Below are 24,364 nucleotides of genomic sequence, written 5' to 3' on the forward strand. Positions count from 1 at the left end.
CCCATGACCCTGAGATCATGACCTGAGCTGAAACCAAGCATCGGACGCTTAACCAAATGAGCCACCAGGTGCCCCTAGATAGTATTTTTAAATGGTATTGTCAATTGTTGGCAGTTACAAAAAAATACAGGATCAGTGAATTTGTCTTCAATGTGATTTTTTTATTTTATTTTTAACCATTCCTATCATAGCAACTATAGCAGAATATGTTTTCCTTAAAATTAATATAAATATATTACAGAGTTTTATAGGACAACTTTTAACAGAGTTGACATTACTCAGCAAAGAGGCATGGAACAGAGGGGTTAAGAATATGGGTTTGCACAATAGCCAAACTATGGAAAGAGCCAAGATGTCCATCGACAGATGAATGGATAAAGAAGATATGGTATATATATACAATGGAATATTATGCACCCATCAAAAGGAATGAGATCTTGCCATTTGCAATGACATGGATGGAACAGGAGGGTATTATGCTGAGCAAAATAAGTCAATCAGAGAAAGACATGTATCATATGACCTCACTGATATGAGGAATTCTTAATCTCAGGAAACAAACTGAGGGTTGCTGGAGTGGTGGGAGGTGGGAGGGATGGGGTGGCTGGGTGATAGACATTGGGGAGGGTATGTGCTATGGTGAGCTCTGTGAATTGTGTAAGACTCATGAATCACAGACCTGTACCTCTGAAACAAATAATACATTATATGTTAAAAAAAAAAGAAGAAGAAGAAGAAGAAGAAGATAGCAGGAGGGGAAGAATGAAGGGGGGGAAATCGGAGGGGGAGATGAACCATGAGAGACTATGGACTCTGAGAAACAAACTGAGGGTTCTAGAGGGGAGGGGGGTGGGGGGATGGGTTAGCCTGGTGGTGGGTATTGAGGAGGGCACATTCTGCATGGAGCACTGGGTGTTATGCACAAACAATGAATCATGGAACACTACTAATGATGTAATGTATGGTGATTAACATAACATCATAAAAAAAAAAGGTTAAAAAAAAGAATATGGGTTTGCATTCTGTCTGCCACGCAATGGTTTATGGCAATGGCTGGTTAACTCCACTTGAATCTCAGTTTTCCCATCTGTAAAACAAGGATAATAATTGTACTTGCCTCTAAAGTTCATGTGAGAGTCATCCAAACACTCAATAAATACGAGCTCAAGTAGGTAGAAAAAATTATATATAAGTTGCAAAACTTGTGATGATTTTTCTAAGTGATGACCAAGACCATCCTGTTTGCGGTAGATTTACTCTTTTAAGTATTTTATATTGATTTCCTTTGTCAAAATAAATGTTTTAGGAATTAATAAATTTTTGTGCCTGTGAATCACAAAATCATGTTTTTTATTGTACCTGGTAATGGCAAGGGTAGGGCTAGGGGGCAGTGGACTCTGCATTAAGATTCATTTTTATGAGTTATAACCCTGAGGGAGAGAAGGCTAAGGTTAAATCAGGAACACTGCTTGGAGGTGATCTAAGAGTCATAATTTTAAGGAGGTGGTCTGTGATCTACAGGGAGGAGACTTTTTATCAGGCCTCGGATAGGCTGTTGAACTCTGGCTCTTCCATTCAGTGACACAAGCAAGATTCAAAGTCAAACCTGAGTGCTGTGGGCTCAAGTTTGCCACAGAATTTTCAGAGTAAAGTTCCAAATAATATGATCTTTTGAGTCAGGTGTGAAATTCAAACTGAGAGCATTAGATGAAAAAGTACACCTCATTTAGAAGTAATCTTGTAGATGGTGATCACAAAGTCACCACATCACACAATTACCTTTAGGCTGTGGTGTTTCACTGGTTTTTGAGACTGGGTAAAAAGAAAGACACCATGTTTGTGTTGGGGGGTGGGGGGAAACAACCCCAAACACACAGACCTTTTCCGGAAATGTTTGGAACCATTCTGAGACACCTCTGGTGTGGTTCCAGAAATACAGAGCGCAATACAAGATACTGTAGAAGAGACGCTAGTCCAGGGCCTCCTCAAACACAAGCCACCTGTTTGATGAAGGCCTTGCAGTTCTGGAGCTCATGAAACTACGCTCTGGCCCTGCAACCAATGTCCCTCCAAGCCCACCCAGACCTGGCTTTGCCAACAAGCCTGGTCCATCCACACCTCCAGAACTTCCCCTCACCCTGTCATCAAAGGTGCTTGGAGGACAATGGTCACTCCTGGGTTTTGGGCCCCCAAATCTTCATGATGATACCTCTCTTGCCCAAATGAAATTCAAGGATCTTTACCTTCCCAGGGTTGATATTCTGTTTCTTTCTTGCTTTCAAAATTGGGAAGGATGTCAAACTGCAGTTCCTTGGTTTTTTAGCATCCATGTTAGTCCTGCAGGAGGAAGAATAAAAAGTACATTGGTAGTAGGAGCAAAATATAAGTAATGGCCCCTGCACCCAGGGATGGGAAGAATGCAGGGCAGGCTTGGAGACAAAAAGTGGCAGGCCTAGGGTGCCTGGGTGGCTCAGTCGGTTAAGCATCTGCCTTCAGCTCAGGTCATGATCCCAGGGTCCTGGGATCAAGCCCCACGTGGGGCTCCTTGCTCTGTGGGAAGCCTGCCTCTCCCTCTGCCTCTGCCTCTCCCCCTGCTTGTGTAAGCTCTTTCTCTCTTATAAAAATACTTTGTAAAAAAAGTGGCAGGCCTAAAAACAGTGGCTGAGTCTCCGCTAACTCCTTTTTTTTCCCTCTTGGTGGCAGATGATATCAGGAAAGGGGATGTCTTGGCATCAGCCCTTGGGTGCTCAGGGCAGAGGGAGACAGCAGCCCAGGAAGCTAACGAGCTAACGAGGTGGCCAGCAGTTTAGGACACCAAACAAAAAGACCCATTTCCTCTAGCTCACTGCAAAGTAAACCATTCTCTTACCACAACCACCTTTTGCTCTGAAAGATACATATATAAGCGGTTACTCGGTAGCTTAAAGCCTACAGAAGAAGAAAAGGGACAATGGATAGAAATGCTTTGCCTGGATCTCATTCAGCCATTTTTTGCACCTTCTTTATTCAGACCAGAGCTATATGAAAAATGAACTCACTGCAAGACGAAAATCTAATTTGCATTAAGTTTATGGAATCTGGTTAAAGCGATGATTTATATAAATGGAAGAGTCTTAGAGGCTCTGACGCCCGTTCCATTAACAGCTGCTGGAACTCTGCTTTGTGTCCCTTTGAAGTTCCTTTTCAGCCTCTAACTCTAATAAGAGCCAAGGGAGCCAAGGATATATGAACAAGGACAGAACAGGGATCAGTGCGAATGTTATCCTGGCTTCTGCAAACCACTCCATTGGTAGGTTCTTAAAGACCCTATAATAAATGGTGACAGCATCACAATTCTGAAATTATTCAGAGAACTCAAGACACGTCCTGCCCACTATTATCGCAGCATAATGTTGAAAAACCAGAAATTACTTGTCTATATATAATGAGAAGTTAAAAAATATGGCACGTGTATTATAGACTATGATGTGATCACTTTAAAAAATGAAGTCTCTATGTATGCCTGTAATGTATTGAATAAAAACAGAACAATATGCATGATTCCATATTTGTTTAAGAAAAGAACGAGATGGGGGCACTTGGGTGGCTCAGTTGTTAAGCATCTGCCTTTGGCTCAGGTCATGATCCCAGGGTCTTGGGATCAAGCCCCACATCGGGCTCCCTGCTCGGCGGGAAGCCTGCTTCTCCCTCTCCCACTCCCCCTGCTTGTGTTCCCTCTCTCCTGTGTCTCTCTCTCTGTCAAATAAATAAATAAAATCTTTAAAAAGAAAAAAACGAGGTGGAGGTGGCTGCGTGGCTTAGTCCATTGAGCTTCTGCCTTTGGCTCAGGTCATGATCTCGGGGTCTTGGGATTGAGCCTGGAGTTGAGCTCCCTGCTCATTGGGTTCCCTGCATCTCTCCCTCTGCCCCTCCCCCTGATTGTGCTGTCTCTCTCGCTCTTTCTCTTCTCTCAAACAAATAAATAAAATCTTTAAAAAAGAGAGAAAACAACAAGATGTTTGCATGTCTTAATCAGGTATATCGAAGAACATAGGAAAAACCATAGCTGGTGGAGCTGGGGGAGGTGAGTGGGAACATGAGTTTTAACACACACACACACACACACACACACACACTATGAAAAAATCCTATGCAAAAGTAAGCAAAAAGTAATAGTTGCTTCTCTTCAAATGATCATAATGTCACTTCTTTCTTCCCTTCCTTCCTTTTTACAAACATTTGCTGAGATAATTCTTCTGATAAACCAGACACAGCCTCTGCCCTTAAGGAGAGTTCATTATCTAGGAGGGAGACACATGGAAACAGGTCATTACAATGCACATGATCAGGGCAGTAATAGAGGCCAGTGCAAAGAGCTAATGAAGCACACTGCAGGGGGCTGAGGAAGCCTTCACACCTGAGCAGAGTAGAGCTGTCCTTGAAGAATAAACATGACAGGCATGGAGTCAAGAGCAGATGGACAAGACAGCAAGCACAACAGTAGGAAAGAGCACTGTGTTCTTCAGAAAGTGTGAGCACATGGACATTACCGTAGAGGGCTAGAGAGGTGGTTAGACTGTAAAGAAAGGGTCTCATGGTTCATTCTAAATCTGACAAAATCAGATTTGTACTTAGGATCATCTCTCTGGCAATACCATGGAACAAGGTTCAGAGGAGCTCAAGTAGGAAGCTGTCTTGAGCATCTAGGCAAGAGAGGATGAGGACCTCAACCAAGGCCATGTGAGGACACAGTGGAAGTGGGAACTTGGGAATAATTTGGGAGAAAGAACTGGTAGAATTTTGGCCATCAGTTCAATATGAGGGTTGCAAAATCCAAACATGGGGTAAGAATGAATACAATTCTTTCTGCCAAGGCTCTGTATCAAATGCTCCCTCCATCTATTCCACAGGGATGTAGGAGACAATCAAGTCCACATGCATCTTTCCCAGCAAGTGGAGCTCTTTTCGTCTATTCAGCTTCTGGTGCTCTGTAGGTGAAGAGAACATGAAGACCTCAAGAAGATGCTGAGGCATCTTGGAGTCTAGTCTCAGTGCTGTCCCCAGATAGATTCTGAGCAAGTCATATGCCTTGTCTATCCTCAGTTTCCCCATTTGTAAGATGACAGGACTGGACTAGATGGCCTCTGATGTCCCTTCCAGTTCTAAGCTTCTTTGATGCTAACTTTATTAAATACTGCCAGATTGGAAAAGTTCTGTTGTGCCTTATTCCACAAGCTCTCTCCTTTGGATAATTCTGTGATAATCAAAGACTGTCTTGTGCCTTTTTTATTTCCTAAGAATGCATTCAATCTAGCTTCAATTTAATCCATGACACATAACCTATGTTCAAATCTTCACAGATGCCACTTTCTATCCTCAAAATAAGTGGTGAACTATGAGAATGTTTTATATCTTGTTTATAACTATTGCATGAAGGGTCAAAGATAACAAACTCATCTCAGAGCTAGAATGAATATGGCTTTGAGAACTGAAACTAAAATTTAAAATTTCCTCCTATTATTTTACACGGAGATCAGTTTCCCTACCTCTCCAGCTTAGACCCATCGCCTTCCTCTGGATTTCAGCACTCCTGTATGTGGAGATCATTTTGTCACTTGGTCAACAACTTGAGTTTTAATTATTTTAGGGGCATACATTTCATCTCATCTTGATTGTGAATCTCTTGGAGGCAAGAATGATGAGCTCGGATTTTATTTTATTCCTTACATTCCTCCTTCAGACAAGGACAATGACTTGTCCACTGAAAGCTCTTGGTACAAATGTGCTGAGAAAGAGACAACTAAGATAGTTCGGATGAATTCATCAAAAAATTTGAGACCACCATCTGAATGCCAGGGACTGCGTTAAGCATCGGGGCCTGAGAGATAAGGAAAACAGAATCCTTGCTTTCAAGGAGAGTTCAGGGTCCGGTAGGCATGACAGAGCCATCGACAGTGGGGCCAGGCTTATTGCACACATAGTATTTTACACATAGTGTGTTATCTATGTGCACCAATCTTCAATGCCCAGAAAGGAAATATATCTTTTGAGATTTACCTGTTATGATTTCAGTATTTCTATTGCAGTTGTCAAGTAGCTTGATCTTTATGCCTTGGAGAGCTACGTTTGGGGCAGAAATTGTGGCAGTGTAGGACTGGCAGGGACTCCCTTTGTATTTCTGTGAATAGGAGATAATGTACTTAATGTACTTAAGTTACTCTCACTGCTGCAAAGAAAACTCCTTGGCCCCTCTGCAATTATCCTTGAAACTCTTCATGGTCCATGGACTCTCAGAGCTGGAAGAGGTTTTAGGGGCCATTCATCCATTTTCCCACCCCAGCAGAAATCCTCTTTAGAGTATCCCTGGCAATCATTCAGTCTCTGCTTGAATATTTCTGTGACAGAGCTCACTGTTTTTCTGGGCAACCCATTTCACCTCTGGCTGCTTATACATATGGTTGGTGCTCAGCAAATGTGGGTGGGAAGAAATGATACTGAGCAACATATTCTCCACCAATACTTGCTATCCTCTGCAGAACAACAAAGAACACATCTACCCTCTCTTCTACTCCAAGAGCTCTTGAATATTCAAAAACAGTGTCTTCTTGCCTCCCTGGCACCTCCTCATCTCCAGGCATTCTGTAGTTTTATTTCAAGCATGTCTTCGTAGGATAGAGCATCCAGGCATGACAGAGAGAACTTGTATTGTGATTGTTCCTCTCTACTTTCTAGTTTTTCTATGACCTTGTTTTAAGTGGCTATCGTTTTCTAGAGTCTAGATTATGTACTGATCAATGCTAAATCAGCCAGCGAGATCTTTACATCACTTACCTGGTCACTGTGTTTCTATTAATGAAGTCTAGACCAGTATTTGCCCCTTTTAGCTGTCACAACACACTCATGTTGGATTTGGGATCAACTAAAACCATGGACTCCCAGCACTGGGTCCTCCACAAGTTTGCAGAGGATGTATTCTAGCCAAGTTCCTGACAACAGTATGGAGCTGGAGAAGGCAAAGTCAAAGAGTGGCTGGCACACCACTCGAGACTCCTTTCAGGTTTCTCATTATCCTCCTGATAAGGACTAAAACCGAGAAGGGAAGTAAAAGACATAAGTCCCAGAACCAATTAGGCACAATCCAGGTTTGGAGAATTCCTTAGAACTCCTAGATTTTACATACTTAACACACGTAGATAATTAAATCCCTCGAGCAAGACTGGCAGCAAAGGACACATTTGTCCTTTCATAGTTTGAACTTTCTATAAATGGCCTTGCACCTTTGCCAGGTCTCCACTGAAGCCTGAACAGTGAAGCTTGAGTTAAGATTGTTGACCATCAGCCATTTAAAACAAATCAGAGGGGTCACAAGTTACTTACACCCTGAATTGGCTGATGGACGTTTCAAACGTAGCAAGTACCACAAATCAACTACAGATTAAAAAAAAAAAAAAATCCAAATTTTGCATTGTTCATTCCCCTTTTAAGTAAAATATTTGCTAGGACGAGCATTACCCTAGAGTGGCAAATCAAATACCACCCAGAGGAAAAGTGATGCTCTGGATGTACCTACGATCGATCCGCACACAGCTTAAAGCAGTCCTGCATTGGGCTCTGCTTGAGCATGGAGGCTGCAAGCAGATGGGCTGGGCCAAGATAGGCTGGTATCAGCCACATCCTAGGACATCCACGTGAGGCGTGGGGTTGTGGGCTCACTTCTGACCTCCAAAAGGACCAGCCACGCCCTGAAGATAAAGGAGGAGGAAAGTTTTGCGCCCCACGTTGTCGGGGTCAGGGCTGGAAGCAATTTCAGGAGAGGTCTTATGAGTTTCCTAAAATCCATCTCTCCCCACCCCGCACTCAGCCAAGGTCTGCGATGCAACTTTCTGTTAGGAGCAAACTACATGGATGCCAGTTTGTGAGGATGCGGCGGTTCGGAGCACTTGTCCCGTCCGCGCTCACACCCCGCGCCTCTCTCTCCTCCGACCACACTCCGCCTGCTGTTTCGCATTCTCTGCACCTCCCTTCTCCCCGCTTCCCCAGCCTTCTTCCCCCGTTGCCCCGGATGCTTCTGCCCCACCGCGGTCCCTTCCTCCCCGCTGGCGCTGCGCGCTGCCTTACTCGGTCCGGGCGCCGGCAGGTGGTGGCAAGAGCTGCCTGGGGCTGGCGCACACTGCCCGGCGGCCGCTGCGGGGCGCTTGCTCCCACACCCTGCCCGCGCCGGCCCGGGACCACGCCCTCCTCCCGTAGCTATAGAAACTCTGGCCGCCCTTTTTGTGACTCCGGCCGCGGAAAGAACTTAGACTTTGTTCCCGTCCCAAACCACCGTTCACATCAGCCTAAAGAATACTTCTCTTTCCCCCCTACTCCCATTCTCTCGCCTCAGGTGGAACTGGACATCCCAAGGATGGGCAGATTAGAGTTCACCGAACTGCCCGGGCTCATGAAATTGTTCCTACTTTGTCCCTCTTCCAAAAAGTTTGTGGTTCCCGGAAGCTCACGGCAAAAGTTCCAGATATAAAGTATTCATCAGATGAGCACTTTTTGAGCATTGGCTCTGCACCAGGTTTTAAATGCATGAAAACTAAGAAAAGTTCTAGCTGAATGACAGTAGCGTGACCTGGAGGAATATCGTCTGGTCTGAGGAAACAGACATTCAAAAAAAGCTTTTAGAGAGAGGAGTTGAATTTGAGTCTTCAAGGCCAAATAGGAATTAGCAACGTAAAGCAGGCAGTTAAGAGCCCACGTAAAGGCCCTGAGCTAGGGGACCACATGGTATCACGGGTGTCAGCCTGTTGGGTGAGGCAAGAGTCAAAAGTGCATAGGGGACAGCATGAGACCAGGTTGAAGAAGCAGACAGGAGACAGCCAGATTTGAAATAGCTCATGAACTAAACAGGCTAGGGTATATGTATGTGGATTTTAAGCAGAGGGGTGTTCATGCTCAGATTTTAGAAAACTTTCTGGCAATATGGTATGGAGGGTAGGCCAGAGTAGGTTAAGAATCAAGGCAAGAAGATGTCCATCGACAGATGAATGGATAAAGAAGATGTGATATATATATACAATGGAATATTATGCAGCCATCAAAAGGAATGAGATCTTGCCATTTGCAACGACGTGGATGCAACTGGAGGGTGTTATGCTGAGTGAAATAAGTCAATCAGAGAAAGACATGTATCATATGACCTCACTGATAGGAGGAATTCTTAATCTCAGGAAATAAACTGAGGGTTGCTGGAGGGGGTGGTGGGGTGGGAGAGATGGGGTGGCTGGGTGATAGACAATGGGGAGGGTATGTGCTATGGTGAGCACTGTGAATTGTGCAAGACTATTGAATCACAGATCTGTACCTCTGAAACAAATAATGCAATATATGTTAAGAAAAAAAAAAGATAGCAGGAGGGGAAGAATGAAGGGGGGGAAATCAGAGGGGGAGACGAACCATGAGAGACGATGGACTCTGAAAAACAAACTGGGGGTTCTAGAGGGGAGGGGGGTGGGAGGATGGGTTAGCCTGGTGATGGGTATTAAAGAGGGCATGTACTGAATGGAGCACTGGGTTTTATACACAATGAATCATGGAACACTACATCAAAAACTAATGATGTATGGTGATTAACATAACAATAAAAATTTTTTAAAAAAAGAATCAAGGCAAGGATGCCTATTAATAGTGAGTGATGTTTCAGAGTAAGGGACAGCAGGTGGAAAAACAGTTCTGAGCAATTTACAAAATGGAAGAGAGCTCAGTGACTGGATGTGAAGGGCGGAAGTGCCCCAGGCCCTCCAGTTGATAGTGGTGCCATTTACTAACAGAAAATCTAGGAGGGGAAACACGGAGGATAGGGAGGATATTACTGATTTACTGGTGACTTAATGCATCAGATTATCAATGAAACAGGCTCTTGCACAGAGCAAGATCTGGGCTAAAAAAATCCTGACTTGGCAGTCATTGTCACATAGGTGACCACTGGAGCTTGAAGTCACCTAAGCTTAAAAAAGGGGGGGGGCAGGGGAAAAGAATGGAATCACACAGAATAGGGCACTATGGTGGAAAGAGTGGATGTAGGTGACACAAGAATGTAAGTCTGCAAAATAATGAAGAGCAGGCAGGGATGTGGGGAGAAAACTACAAAAGAATAGTGTCATGTGAGTCCAGGAAATAAAATGTATTAATAGGTAGGTTATGATGAATAGGGTCTATAAGATTAGGTGAGAAAACTGTACACTGGATTTGAGAACAGAAAGGTCATTAGTGCTTTCTGCAAGGCCAGTTTTAGCATAATTTAAGGTAATTTTCAGTATAAGCTATTACTTTTTTAAAGATTTTATTTATTTGGAGAGAGAGAGAGAGAGACAGCAAGCATGAGTGGGGGAGGGGGAGCGAGAGAGAATCCCAAGCAGACTCTTGGCTGAGTGCAAGCCCAATGCAAGACCATGACCTGAGCCGAAATCAGGAGTTGGATTCTTAACCCAATGAGCCACGCAGGTGCCCCCAAACTTACTTTAAATAACACAGAGGAAACAGGTCCATCAGGCTGGTGCCAGATGATTAATCAGTGATAGCAGTACCTAATACAGGGTAGGCTCTTAATAAATGTTTACTGTTGAACTGCACCATATAGAGCACCTTAATACCTTGTAACTGAATACATGTTTTTAAGAAGGGGATGCAGTGGGGTAGGTGAGGTGGTATACAACAGTATACAAATATACACAGAAAAAAATGTACAATAGCAATAAGCAAATGCTCACTTTTTTTTTTAAAGATTTTATTTATTTGAGAGAGAGAGAAAGAGAGAGACACAGAGCATGAGCAGGGGGGAGGGTCAGACTCCCCACTGAGCAAGGAGCCCGACACAGAGCTCGAGCCCAGGACCCTGGGACCATGACCTGAGCCGAAGGCAGACACTTAATGACTGAGCCACCCAGGTGCCCCTGCAAATGCTCACTTTAATCATTTTTCTAAATTCCTTATTTTCACATTAACATAGATGTTTCTATAAACCAAAAAAAACTGAACCAATAATATTATATGTTTTAATGGTTAACATGATGAGCAAGAAAAAGAGAGAGACTTTGAGGAGGAGGGAGGAGCAGAGATGAAGGGAGAGGGACAGGAGAGAATCTCGAGAGATTCTGTGCTCAGCATGGAGCTCAAACCCACAACTCCGAGATCATGACCTGAGCCGAAACCAAGAGTCAGACACTTAACCAACTGAGGCACCCAGGCGCCCCTAATGGTTAACATGATTTGAAGAGTTTTTATTAAAAAGTGATCAGGAGCTGGTTGAAATTCTCACCATAAAATGTGAAATATCTACAACTATTTTTATTCATAACAAATTCACATTAAGCTTCCTGAAAAGCTGTATTATCTAATATCATAATAGGGATGACGAAGTACTTGACAGCCACCCTCTAATCACTGGCCTCACAAAGTGATTATTCTAAGAAACAGCTCCCCCCCACCCTTATACTTACAACAAAAAGACTAACTTTTTTTTTTTTTTTTTTTTTTTGCAAAACATTCATTTAATCGTGAAATGTAGACAATCAGAAATAGATGGATGTAATGGTATGAAGGAAAAGAGCATATCAAGACTCTTCCACTTTTATTAAAGGTTTTGGCAATGAGAGCTTCATAAAATCTCATGAAATTCTATTTGCTATATAATAAACATCTATTTCTGAGTAGGAGACATATGCCATATTATAGTAACCATTTTAATGTGTAAAATAATTCTGAATTCTTACTGTAAAAATATTTGGCTAAAATATGAAACATCTTTGCAGTAAAACTGACAACAAAACCTAAGTTAAGATTTCAGAAATGTCTCCTGGAAAAAATGGGCATGTTTCCTTTTGCTAGATAAAGCCACAACAGTGAAAGTTAAGGTGCCATAAATCAGACAAAGCTGGAAAGCAACATCATCTTCTTAGAACAGTATGCAACATGGACTTCCTCCCAAACAGACAACTACTTAATGACAATGACTTACTACACACAGGAAAAAGAGAACACGTTCTTCAGAAGGAAATGACATCACAAAATAATTCTTATAAACAATCCTCTTCTTGAAGTCTTGAACAGCTTCAGAGAACATCATCACAAAATAGGTAGAGGCAATTCACATAACCTTAAAGGATTCCTTTATATTATGATGCCCTCCTTAAATAGAAACACACTTCAAATATAAACACACTTGTAAAATTCTGATTCTCTTAATCAAACATTTGTTTACCACCACACTCAGCTGCTAGCAGCGCTTGGATGCAAAGGTTTAACTCGTGCTAATCTGGACAAGCCAAGGCGGAGACTCTGACTTGGAGACTTAACAGACACCCCTGCCGGGGGGCTCTTCCTCCTGCTGCAGCCGCTGCTTCCAGATTCCGCTGAAAGAAAGCATAGCACCTGCTGCTGGCGATGTTTGAAATCTCTTAACAAAGATCAACTTCTAAGACAGAAGATGCAAAAAGAAAAGCAGGTGCGGATTACTGTGGTATGTAAGTTCTATCAAGCCATAAACAAGATCAAAAGAATGAACAGTATTAAAGGGCAGAAAGAATACAGTACTGCCTATTTTCAAACATGTTCAGAAGGCAAGTTAATGGCACCAAAACTTTAAGCACAAAAGCTGAAACAGGTAAGTTGGGAGCAAGTAACATTGGTTTTAAAGGCATGAAGAACTGCATGCGGTTATAATTTCTAAAGGAGCAGAAAAATCCAATGCATTTTTTGAAAATGCTGCAATTTTTACAAATACTCCTTGAATCTATTTTTTCAAATATTAAATTATTGTAAACATGACAAATATTCTTTTTATTTATTTATACTAGTTTATTTAAGTGACATTATATGGTATTTGTCCTTCTCTGATTGGGGGTGGGAGTGGATGGGTGAAATAGATAAGGGGGATAAAGGGGTTGAGACATAAAAACTTCCAGTTATGAAATAAATAAGTCACGGAGATGAAAAGTCCAGCATAGGGAATATAGTCAATAATATTGTAATAACGTTGTATGGGGACAGATGGTGACTATACTTATCATGGTGAGCACTTAGTAGTGTGTGGAACTGTTGAATCAATATGTGCCTGATATTTTACAAGATGAAGTAATTAAGAGACATTAAGTAATCATGCAGTTTCAGACTGCCATCTTTTTTTAATAATGCTTTTTATTTATATTTCAAGTTTTATTTAAATTCTAGTAACACATAATGTAATATTAGTTTCAGGAGCAGAATTGAGTGGATTCATCACTTACATATAACACCCAGTGCTCCTCACAACAAATGCCCTCCTTGATGCCCAACACCCATTACTCCATCCCCCTACCCATCTCCCTTCCAGCAACCCTCAGTTTGTTCTCTATAGGTAAGAGTCTCTTATGGTATGCCTTCCTCTTTTTTTTGCTTCCCCGATGTTCTTCTGTTTTGTTTCTTAAATTCCACATATGAGTGAGATCATATGGTATTTGTCTTTCCCTCACTGACTTATTTTGTTTAGCATAATACCCTCTAGTTCCATCCAAATGGCAAGATTTCATTCTTTTGGATGGTTGAGTAATATTCCATTGTATATATATACCACATCTTCTTTAACCATTCATCAGTTGATGGGTATCTGGGCTCTTTCTGTAATTTGGCTATTGTGGATAGTGCTGCTATAAACATCAGGGAGCAATACAAAAATACTGACTCAGACTGAAATCTGTCTATTAATACCTAGTTATCAGGGGGTGACCACTGTGGACCAATCAAGAAATGTCAGTGAAAAGAAGTAAACCAAACCTGAGTAGATTTGAAATGACTTAGAGAAGGAGAAGGGACAAATGAGGAGAGACATACCAGAGGGAGGAAAGTGGACAGAGAGAGGCTCTGACAGAAGACGACACACATTGTGTTTAAGGAAGAAAAACGGTATCAATCTCCCTGGACTAGAGGGTTCATGTGGTTGGGTGAGAGGAAGCAGATAAAGGACTAGTTAGGAAGCCACAGGTGCTTTGGGGCATGAAATGAACAGGGCCTGGACTAGGTTTTTGGTAATGTCAAGATAAGTGAAGGTCAAAGAATTCTTAAAGGATCAGTGAGGCTTGGCTGTGGAGCAAAAACAAAGGAAGAAAAGTCAAGTCTGCGAGGGCATTTGTTAAATGCTGGAAGCCCTGTGTACAGGTCCCGAGGTTTCAGTCAGACTGTGACCAGCGGGTCTTGAGCAAACCAATTTGTTGCCAAAAATAAATATCAGGAATGTTAAATGTTAACACTCTTTGACACTGTAATTCCACCACTAGGAATTTGTCCTAAGAAAATAATCAAGGATGTGCCCACAGATTTCTAAAATAAGGACGTTTGTGCTTATTGCAACCTTATTTATGACACTGAGAAAATAAGAAACAATCTAGATGCTCAGTATAAGCATGTAAGTATAAGGGAATGACATATGATGAATAAATGCAGCAATTAAAAACCTTGGTTTTGAAGAGTACGTAATAATATGGTGTTAACACTTACAACTAGGGAAAAACATCTGCCAGTGATAATTTTCCAGGCCCCTGCCCTTGATCAATAAATATGCCATACCTGGCGGGATCCACTTAGGTTTTCTGCTTTCAGCTGAAGGGCTACGTATTTGTAATGATTTCCTAGTGGCCTCTGAAGAAAGAGAAACCTTTTTTGGTGAAGGCTGAGATTCTGATTTCACAGCAGCTGGAACAGAGTCTCCTGAAGTCACTTTAAAAAAAATATAGAGAGAGAGAGAGAGAGAAAGTAATGAGCACTGGGTGTTATATACAACTGATGAATCACTGAACTCTACCTCCAAAACTAGTAATATACTCTATGTTAATTAACTGAATTTAAATAAAATTTTAAAAAAATATACATAGAAAAGGTTTTTCACAGAGGAAGATTAAGTCTAGCACATAGGTGTAAAAATTATAAACTTACATAATCTTATAAAAATTAAAAAGGCAATATCATAAATTTGGAAAATTCTTATTATACACAAACATTCACTGAGAGCCTAAGAATAGCCATTTTTACGAGCATTTGTAGGCAAGGCACTGTGGTAAGCATTCCACACACACTACCTTTAACTCTCAGAGCAACTCTGATACAGATATTGCTATCCACACTATCAGATAAGGAAACAGGCTAAGCAATCTGCCTATAGTCTGATAGCTGATAAGTACCTGAGCCAGGATTAGGAACCAGGTCCAAAGTCTATACCTGTAGCCATGACATAACAGTGTCTCATCAGTACATGTCAATGAGACAATATATTAGGCTCTAGGGTTACAAAGAGTATAGCTCATGGATCTTGTTCCCAAGGAACCTAGACTCTAATAGAGTTCAGTCACTAGACTAGTAAAATGCTCAGGTCGTGATCTCAGGGTCTGGGGTTAAGCCCTGCGTCGGGCTCCCTGCTCAGTGGGGAGCCTACTTCTCCCTTTCCCTCTGCTGCTCCCCCAGCTTGTGCTCTTGCTCTCTCAAATAAATAAATGAAATCTTTAAAAAAAAAAAAAAAAAGGAAGGAAGGAAAACCAAAGAAGCCCAAAACATGTGGCAAGAGGGATCTCAAATCAAAGACTAAGTCAAGATTGAAAGCAAGAAATGAGAATCATGCAAACTTCCCTGTTCGTTGTCTGGAAAAAATGTGGTCCAGTGGCTAGAGCTTGGGTTCTAAATGGACAAACCTGGGTGCAAATTCCAGCAGCTCACATAATTAGTTGGAAGAATTCCAATAAATTCTTTAATCTGAGCCTCAGTTTTCTCACCGTAAAATGCAGGTGACCCTAGCTGTCTCAGAGGGGGACCGTCAGTGCTGCAGGAGGGAAATTCTAGTAAGAGGTCCACAGGAGGTGGGGCTCAGAACTCTCAGCTGCTTTTCTCCCTTCCCCACCACCCCCTTCCTTCTGTGTATCTTAGCTAGAAGTGAACACTGGCAAAATGTTAGGGAAAACAAAGGCAGAGAGAAGAAAAACACATTAAATAAACCAAATACATTCCCTTTATAAAATTAAGTGTTTTGGACTAGGCTTACCCAAAGTATCACATTTGGATTTAGGTTTCTTCTCCTTCTTTTCAACTGGGGATTTTCCCTTCACTTCTTTCTTCTTAATTTCTTTCACTTTATTTTTTCCCATAGTGAAGTCTTCATCATCGTCTTCACTCTCATTAAAATCAGAGTCATCCTCAGACTCTTCACCTAAAACAGAGGATTACATACTTGATCTTTGTTCTAAAAAGTGAGGCTTCCGTGTATACCTGAAACTAATATAACATTGTATGTCAATTTACTTCGATTTTAAAACAAAGTGAGGTTTCTATTGCCTCAACTTTACAGCCGTTGCACTCGATTCTTGGGCACCTCGTGCTATGCTATGCCACTGCAGGACTGAGCATGGTTGCCTGGGTTTGAATCCTGGCCCCTCTGCTTACACTTTGTGTGACCTCAGACAGGCCGCTTACCTCACTGTGCTTAAGTTTCCTATGTATAAAATGAGGATAGTCATAAAGCCTACATGAGAGGGTTGTTGTGCAGATTAAAGGAGTTAATATAGGTAAAGGATTTAGAATAACATGTGGCCAAGAGCAAGCAAAACAGAACTGTTTGCTCTTACTATTATTATCATTATAATTTCCCATCAGTAATCTTTACTTCCAATTTTTCCAATTTAACTTAGTAACTTTAAAAGAATAGTAGGGCATAATATTAGCAACTCCTTCAAAACAAGGACCTTGATGGTAATAATAACAGTATACTTTCCTTTAATCACATAAACTTCAACATTCTAGAATAGAAACCCATTGGGAATCGAGAAGAGACTAACCATACCACAACATATTAACTGATAACCCTATGTATGATTTCATTTGGGACACACCTTTCATTTCCCACAAGCTCTTCTCTGTATTATATGAGATGATACAAGCTAGTGAGGTGATATGTTAAGTAGCTACAGCTGCTCTGGAAATCAACATATTTCACACAGCTGGAACAAATAATCCTAAAATTTGTATGGAACCAGAAAAGACCCCGAATAGCCAAAGGAATGTTGAAAAAGAAAAGCAAAGCTGGTGGCCTCACAATTCCGGACTTCCAGCTCTATTACAAAGCAGTCATCATCAAGACAGTATGGTACTGGCACAAAAACAGACACATAGATCAATGGAACAGAACAGAGAGCCCAGAAATGGACCCTCAACTCTATGGTCAACTAATCTTTGACAAAGGAGGAAAGAATATCCAATGGAAAAAAGACAGTCTCTTCAACAAATGGTGTTGGGAAAACAAGAGAGCAACATGCAGAAGAATGAAACTGGACCATTGCCTTACACCACACACACAAATAGACTCAAAATGGTTGAAAGACCTAAATGTGAGACAGGAATCCATCAAAATCCTAGAGGAGAACACAGGCAGCAACCTCTGTGACCTCGGCCACAGCAACTTCTTGCTAGACACGTCTCCAAAGGCAAGGGAAACAGAAGCAAAAATGAACTATTGGGACTTCATCAAGATAAAAAGCTTCTGCACAGCAAAGGAAACAGTCAACAAAACAAAGAGGCAACCCACAGAATGGGAGAAGATATTTGCAAATATCTTATCAGATAAAAGGCTAGTATCCAAGATCTATAAAGAACTTAGTAAATACCCAAAAAAGAAATAATCCAGTCAAGAAATGGGCAGAAGGCATGAACAGACACTTCTCCAAAGAAGACACACAAATAGCCAACAGACACATGAAAAAATGCTCACCATCATTCATCATCAGGGAAATACAAATCAAAACCACAATGAGATACCACCTCACACCAATCAGAATGGCTAAAATTAACAAGTCAGGAAACAACAAATGTTGGCAAGGATGCAGAGAAAAGTGAACCCTCTTACACTGCTGGTGGGAATGCAAGCTGGTACACTCACTCTGGAAAACAGTATGGAGGTTCCCCAGCTATTGCACTATTAGGTATTTATCCAAAGGATACAAACATAGTGACCTGAAGGGGTACCTGCATCCCAATGTTTATGGCAGCAATGTCCACAATGGCCAAACTATGGAAAGAGCCCAGATGTCCACTGACAGATGGATGGATAAAGAAGATGTGGAATATTACTCAGCCACCAAAAAAAAAAAGAAAGAAAGAAATCTTGCCATTTGCAACGATGTGGATGGAATTAGAGGGTATTAAGCTAAGCAAAATAAGTCAATCAGAGAATGACAATTATCATATGGTGTTACTCATATGTGGAATTTAAGAAACAAAAAACAGGCTCATAGAGGAAGGGAGGAAAAAATAAAACAGACAAAATCAGAGACAGAAAAAAACCATGAGAGACTCTTAACTAGGAAATAAACTGAGGGTTGCTGGAGGGGAGGTGGGTGGGAGGATGGGGTATCTGAGTGATGGGCATTAAGGAGGGCACATGATGTAATGAGCAGGGGTGTTATTATATAAGACTGATGAATCACTGACCTCTACCTCTGAAACTAATAACACAGTATATGTTAATTAATTGAATTTAATAAATTAAATTTAATTTTAAAAAAGAATATCTGATAGTTAAGCAATGATTCTTCTGTTTTGGGAAAGGCCAGGGGAGGGGAGTCAGAAAGCCATGTCTTATAACTAATAAATTCTGAATACTAAGTGTAAGTAAGGAGTAGTACTATATTCATAAAAACTTTACATTTTTTTATATTATAAAACAGTACATGCTTTTTGCAGGAAATATAGAGCACACCAAAGAAATATCAACGCAAAAGAAAATCCACTCTTAATCTCGCCACTCAGAGATAACCACTGTTATGCTCAGTGTATATAATATTTACCTATCTGTAGGAAATAATAAATTTTATATAAAAAATACATAAACATTTCCAAGCATACACAATAGACAATAATAAACTACCACTCAGACTCAATATTCATCAATATTTTTCTACATTTGTTTCATCTCTCTCTTGTCTTCTCTTCCCCTTCCTCCTTGGAGTATTTTAAAATAAATCCAAGGCATCAGCTCATTACACTCCTAGATACTTCAGAGTACGTCTCTAAAAAACCTGGGCTTTTTTTTTTTTAAACACAGCAATGTCATTATCATATCTTATAGTATCAACAACAGTTTCTTGGCATCACCTTCTATCCAGTCATTATTAATCAAGTAGGGGAGTTTCTCCAAAATTTCAAAATATAGACTCTTGGAGGACAAAACTTCCTATGTATCCAACAGTTTTGGTAGTGCATATATTCTTTTCTTGGCTTGAGGATAAATGGTAGGAGCTGACTAAACTCTATTTATCAAACTTTTCTAAAGATGGGGTCCAAGTGATCATCATCAGTCAACAAAGAAAGTAGTTTAAATAATTTGGTGGTGGGAAGACAGAGCTCCCAGAATCCCAAGTCATTAACACACCATATTGGCAAATCTGGAAGGCCCAAACAATGGGGTTATGGATTCTGTGAATCTTCAAATGTCCTTAAGAATTCTTAAGTCTTGGGGCGCCTGGGTGGCTCAGTCGTTAAGCGTCTGCCTTCAGCTCAGGTCATGATTCCAGGGTCCTGGGATCGAGCCCCGCGGGAAGCCTGCTTCTCCCTCTCACACTCCCCTTGCTTGTGTTCCCTCTCTCGCTGTCTCTCTCTCTGTCAAATAAATAAATAAAATCTTTAAAAAAAAAAGAATTCTTAAGTCTTGGGCACCTGGGTGGCTCAGTTGGTTAAGCGACTGCCTTCGGCTCAGGTCATGATCCTGGAGTCCCAGGATCGAGTCCCGCATCGGGCTCCCTGCTCGGCAGGGAGTCTGCTTCTCCCTCTGACCCTCCTCCCTCTCATGCTCTCTGTATCTCATTCTCTCTGTCTCAAATAAATAAATAAAATCTTTAAAAAAAAAAAAGAATTCTTAAGTCTTATGTTCTCAGTGAGGGGGAGGAGCAAGATGGCAGAGGAGTAGGAGACCTAAATTTCGTCTGGTCCCAGGAATTCAGCTAGATAGGGATCAAACCATTCTGAACACCTATGAACACAACAGGAGATCGAAGAAAAGAATAGCAGCAATTCTGTGAACAGAACAGCGACCACTTTCTGGAAGGTCTCTTTGGATTTGTTTAGTGTATATTTTTCTGGGGTCATTGTTACCCTGTTAGCATTTTGTTCTCTTATTCATCTATTCTCCTCTGGACAAAATGACAAGACGGAAAAAAATCACATCAAAAAAAAGAACAAGAGGCAGGATCAACTGCCAGGGACCTAGTCAATACGGATATTATTAAGATGCCAGAACTAGAGTTCAGAATGATGATTTTAAAGGTACTAGCTGGGCTTGAAAAAAGCATGGAAGATATTAGAGAAACTCTTTCTGGAGAAATGATAGAACTAAAATCTAACCAAGTCGAAATCAAAAAGGCTATTAATGAGGTGCAATAAAAAATGGAGGCTCTAACTGCTAGGATAAATGAGGCAGGAGAGAATCAGTGATATACAAGAACAAATGATGGAAAATAAAGAAGCTGAGAAAAAGAGAGATAAACAACTACTGGATCATGAGGGCAGAATTCGAGGGATACGTGATACCATAAGACAAAATGATACTATAAGACAAAACAATATTAGAATAATTGGGATCCCAGAAGAAGAAGAAAGAGAGAGAGGGGCAGAAGGTATATTGGAGCAAATTATAGCAGAGAACTTCCCTAATTTGGGGAAGGAAACAGGCATCAAAATCCAGGAAGCACAGAGAACCCCTCTCAAAATCAATAAAAATAGGCCAACACCTCAACATCTAATAGTAGAACTTATGAGTCTCAGAAACAAAGAGAAAATCCTGAAAGCAGCTCGGGAGGAGAGATCTGTAACCTACAATGGTAGAAACATTAGACTGGCAACAGACCTATGCACAGAGACCTGGCAGGCCAGAAGGACTGGCATGATATATTCAGAGCACTAAATGAGAAAAATATGCAGCCAAGAATACTATCTCCAGCTAGGCTGTCATTGAAAATAGAACGAGATAAAAAGCTTCCAGGACAAACAAAAACTAAAGGAATTTGCAAACACGAAACCAGCCCTACAAGAAATATTGAAAGGGGTCCTCTAAGCAAAGAGAGAGCCTAAAAGTAACACAGACCACAGTAATAGTCACCTTACAGGCAATACAATGGCACTAAATTCATATCTTTCAAAAGTTATCCTGAATGTAAATGGGCTAAATGCCCCAATCAAAAGACACAGGCTATCAGATTGGATAAAAAAACAAGACCCATCAATATGTTGTCTGCAAGAGACTCATTTTAGACCCAAAGACACCCCCAGATTGAAAGCGAGGGGGTGGAAAAGCATTTACCATGCTAATGGACACCAAAAGAAAGCTGGGGTGGCAATCCTTATATCAGACAAATTAGATTTTAAACCAAAGACTGTAATAAGAGATGAGGAAGGCACTATATCCTACTTAAAGGGTCTATCCAACAAGAAGATCTAACAATTGTAAATATCTATGCCCCTAACATGGGAGCAGCCAATTATGTAAGCCAATTAATAACAAAATCAAAGAAACACATTGACAAAAATACAATAATAGTGGGGGACTTTAACACCCCCCTCACTGAAATGGACAGATCATCTAAGCAAAACATCAACAAGGAAATAAAGACTTTTTTTTTTAAGATTTATTTATTTATTTATTTATTTGAGAGAGAGAATGAGATAGAGAGCATGAGAGGAGGGAGGTTCAGAGAGAGAAGCAGACTCCCTGCCGAGCAGGGAGCCTGATGCGGGACTCGATCCTGGGACTCCAGGATCATGACCTGAGCCGAAGGCAGTCGCTTAACCAACTGAGCCACCCAGGCACCCGGAAATAAAGACTTTAAATGACACACTGGACCAAATGGACTTCACAGACATATTCAGAACATTCCATCCCAAAGCCACGGAATACACATTCTTCTCTAGTGCCCATGGAACATTCTCCAGAATCGATCACATCCTAGGTCACAAATCAGGTCTCAACCGGTACCAAAAGATTGGGATCATTCCCTGCCTATTTTCAGACCACAATGCTTTGAAACTAGAACTCAATCACGAGAGGAAAGTCGGAAAGAACTCAAATACATGGAGGCTGAAGAGCAGCATCCTACTAAAGAATGAATGGGTCAACCAGGAAATTAAAGAAGAATTAAAAAAATTCATGGAAGCCAATGAAAATGAAAACACAACTGTTCAAAATCTTTGGGATGCAGCAAAGGCAGTCCTAAGAGGCAAGTATATAGCAATACAAGCCTTTCTCAAGAAACAAGAAAGGTCTCAAGTACACAACCTAACCCTACACCTAAAGGAGCTGGAGAAAAAACAGCAAATAAAGCCTAAACCCAGCAGAAGAAGAGAAATAATAAAGATGAGAGCAGAAATCAATGAAATAGAAACCGAAAGAACAGTAGAACAGATCAACGAAACTAAGAGCTGGTTCTTTGAAAGAATTAACAAGATTGATAAACCCCTGGCCAGACTTATCAAAAAGAAAAGAGAAATGACCCAAATCAACAAAATCATGAATGAAAGAGGACAGATCACAACCAACACCAAAGAAATGCAAACAATTATAAGAACATATTATGAGCAACTCTATGCCAGCAAATTAGATAACCTGGAAGAAATGGATGCATTCCTAGAGATGTATCAACTACCAAAACTGAACCAGGAAGAAACAGAAAACCTGAACAGACCTATAAACACTAAGGAAATTGAAGCAGTCATCCAAAATCTCCCAACAAACAAAAGCCCAGGGCCAGATGGCTTCCCAGGGGAATTCGACCAAACATTTAAAAAAGAATTAATACCTATTCTTCTGAACTGTTTCAAAAAATAGAAATGGAAGGAAAACTTCCAAACTCGTTTTATGAGGCCACCATTACCTTGATCCCAAAACCAGACAAAGACCCCATCAAAAAGGAGAATTACCGACCAATATCCTTTATATACATGGATGCAAAAATTCTTACCAAAATACTAGCCAATAGGATCCAACAGTACATTAAAAGGATTATTCACCACGACCAAGTGGGATTTATCCCTGGGCTGCAAGGTTGGTTCAACATCAGCAAATCAATCAACGTGATACAATACATTAACAAAACAAAGAACAAGACTCATATGAGCTTCTCAATAGATGCAGAAAAAGCATTTGACAAAGTACAGCATCCTTTCTTGATCAAAACTCTTCAGAGTATAGGGATAGAGGGTACATAACTCAATATCATAAAAGCCATCTATGAAAAACCCACAGCAAATATCATTCTCAATGGGGAAAAACTGAGAGCTTTCCCCCTAAGGTCAGGAATGCAGCAGGGATGTCCACTATCACCACTGCTATTCAACATAGTATTAAAAGTCCTAGCCACAGCAGTCAGACAACAAAAAGAAATAAAAGGCATCCAAATCAGCAAAGAAGTCAAACTCTCACTCTTTGCAGATGATATGATACTTTATGTGGAAAACCCAAAAGACTCCACCCCAAAACTGCTAGAACTCATACAGGAATTCAGTGAAGTGGCAGGATATAAAATCAATGCACAGAAATCAGTGGCATTCCTATACACCAACAACAAGACAGAAGAAAGAGAAATTAAGGAGTTGATCCCATTTACAATTGCACCCAAAACCATAAGATACCTAGGAATAAATCTAACCAAAGAGGCAAAGAATCGGTACTCAGAAAACTATAAAATACTCATGAAAGAAATTGAAGAAGACACAAAGAAATAGAAAAACGTTCCATGCTCATGGATTGGAAGAACAAATATTGTAAAGATGTCAATGCTACCTAGAGCAATCTACACATTCAATGCAATCCCCATCAAAATACCATCCACTTTTTTCAAAGAAATGGAACAAATAATCCTAAAATTTGTATGGAACCAGAAAAGACCCCGAATAGCCAGAGGCATGTTGAAAAAGAAAAGCAAAGCTGGTGGCATCACAATTCCGGACTTCCAGCTCTATTACAAAGCTGTCATCATCAAGACAGTATGTTACTGGCACAAAAACAGACACAGAGATCAATGGAACAGAACAGAGAGCCCAGAAATGGACTGTCAACTCTATGGTCAACTCATCTTCGACAAAGCAGGAAAGAATGTCCAATGGCAAAAAGACAGTCTCTTCAACAAATGGTGTTGGGTGTTGGTGATTAACATAACTTAATAAAAAAAAAGAGAAAAAAAAAAAAGTCTTATGTTCTCTCCAATTTTCATTTTTCTTTCTCTACCGAAGGTCACAATGATCCTTCTTCTCATCTAGGGTGAATCAGTACAGGGCTAGAGTTCTGACATGTCACCTAAAGAAAAGGATCCTGCTCCAAAATAACTTCAGGTTTTCTGAAATGATA

The 24,364-nt window shown here is 40.8% G+C and overlaps 1 protein-coding gene across 3 annotated transcripts in view; it reads right to left on the reverse strand.

Annotated features, from left to right (window-relative positions):
• Positions 1-2,266: 2,266 nt before the first annotated feature.
• The window catches only part of RAD51AP1 (RAD51 associated protein 1), a 35,313-nt gene continuing 13,215 nt past the window's right edge, over positions 2,267-24,364 (reverse strand). Inside the window, exons 7-9 of one of the 3 annotated variants that reach the window (XM_064591678.1) lie at positions 16,025-16,189; positions 14,563-14,712; positions 2,267-2,337 (exon numbers count right to left, since the gene is read on the reverse strand). In XM_064591678.1, coding sequence (XP_064447748.1) covers positions 2,297-2,337; positions 14,563-14,712; positions 16,025-16,189 — 356 coding nt within the window. In that variant the 3' untranslated portion in view covers positions 2,267-2,296. Of the gene's footprint in view, positions 2,338-10,732; positions 12,437-14,562; positions 14,713-16,024; positions 16,190-24,364 lie in introns of those variants that run through there. The other 2 variants (XM_064591677.1, XM_064591679.1) reach the window with 2 other exon arrangements.

Source organism: Mirounga angustirostris, unplaced genomic scaffold (assembly GCF_029215605.1).
Source record: "Mirounga angustirostris isolate CCGP_5_RB_7025 unplaced genomic scaffold, mMirAng1.0.hap1 SCAF_5, whole genome shotgun sequence".
NCBI lineage: Eukaryota > Metazoa > Chordata > Mammalia > Carnivora > Phocidae > Mirounga > Mirounga angustirostris.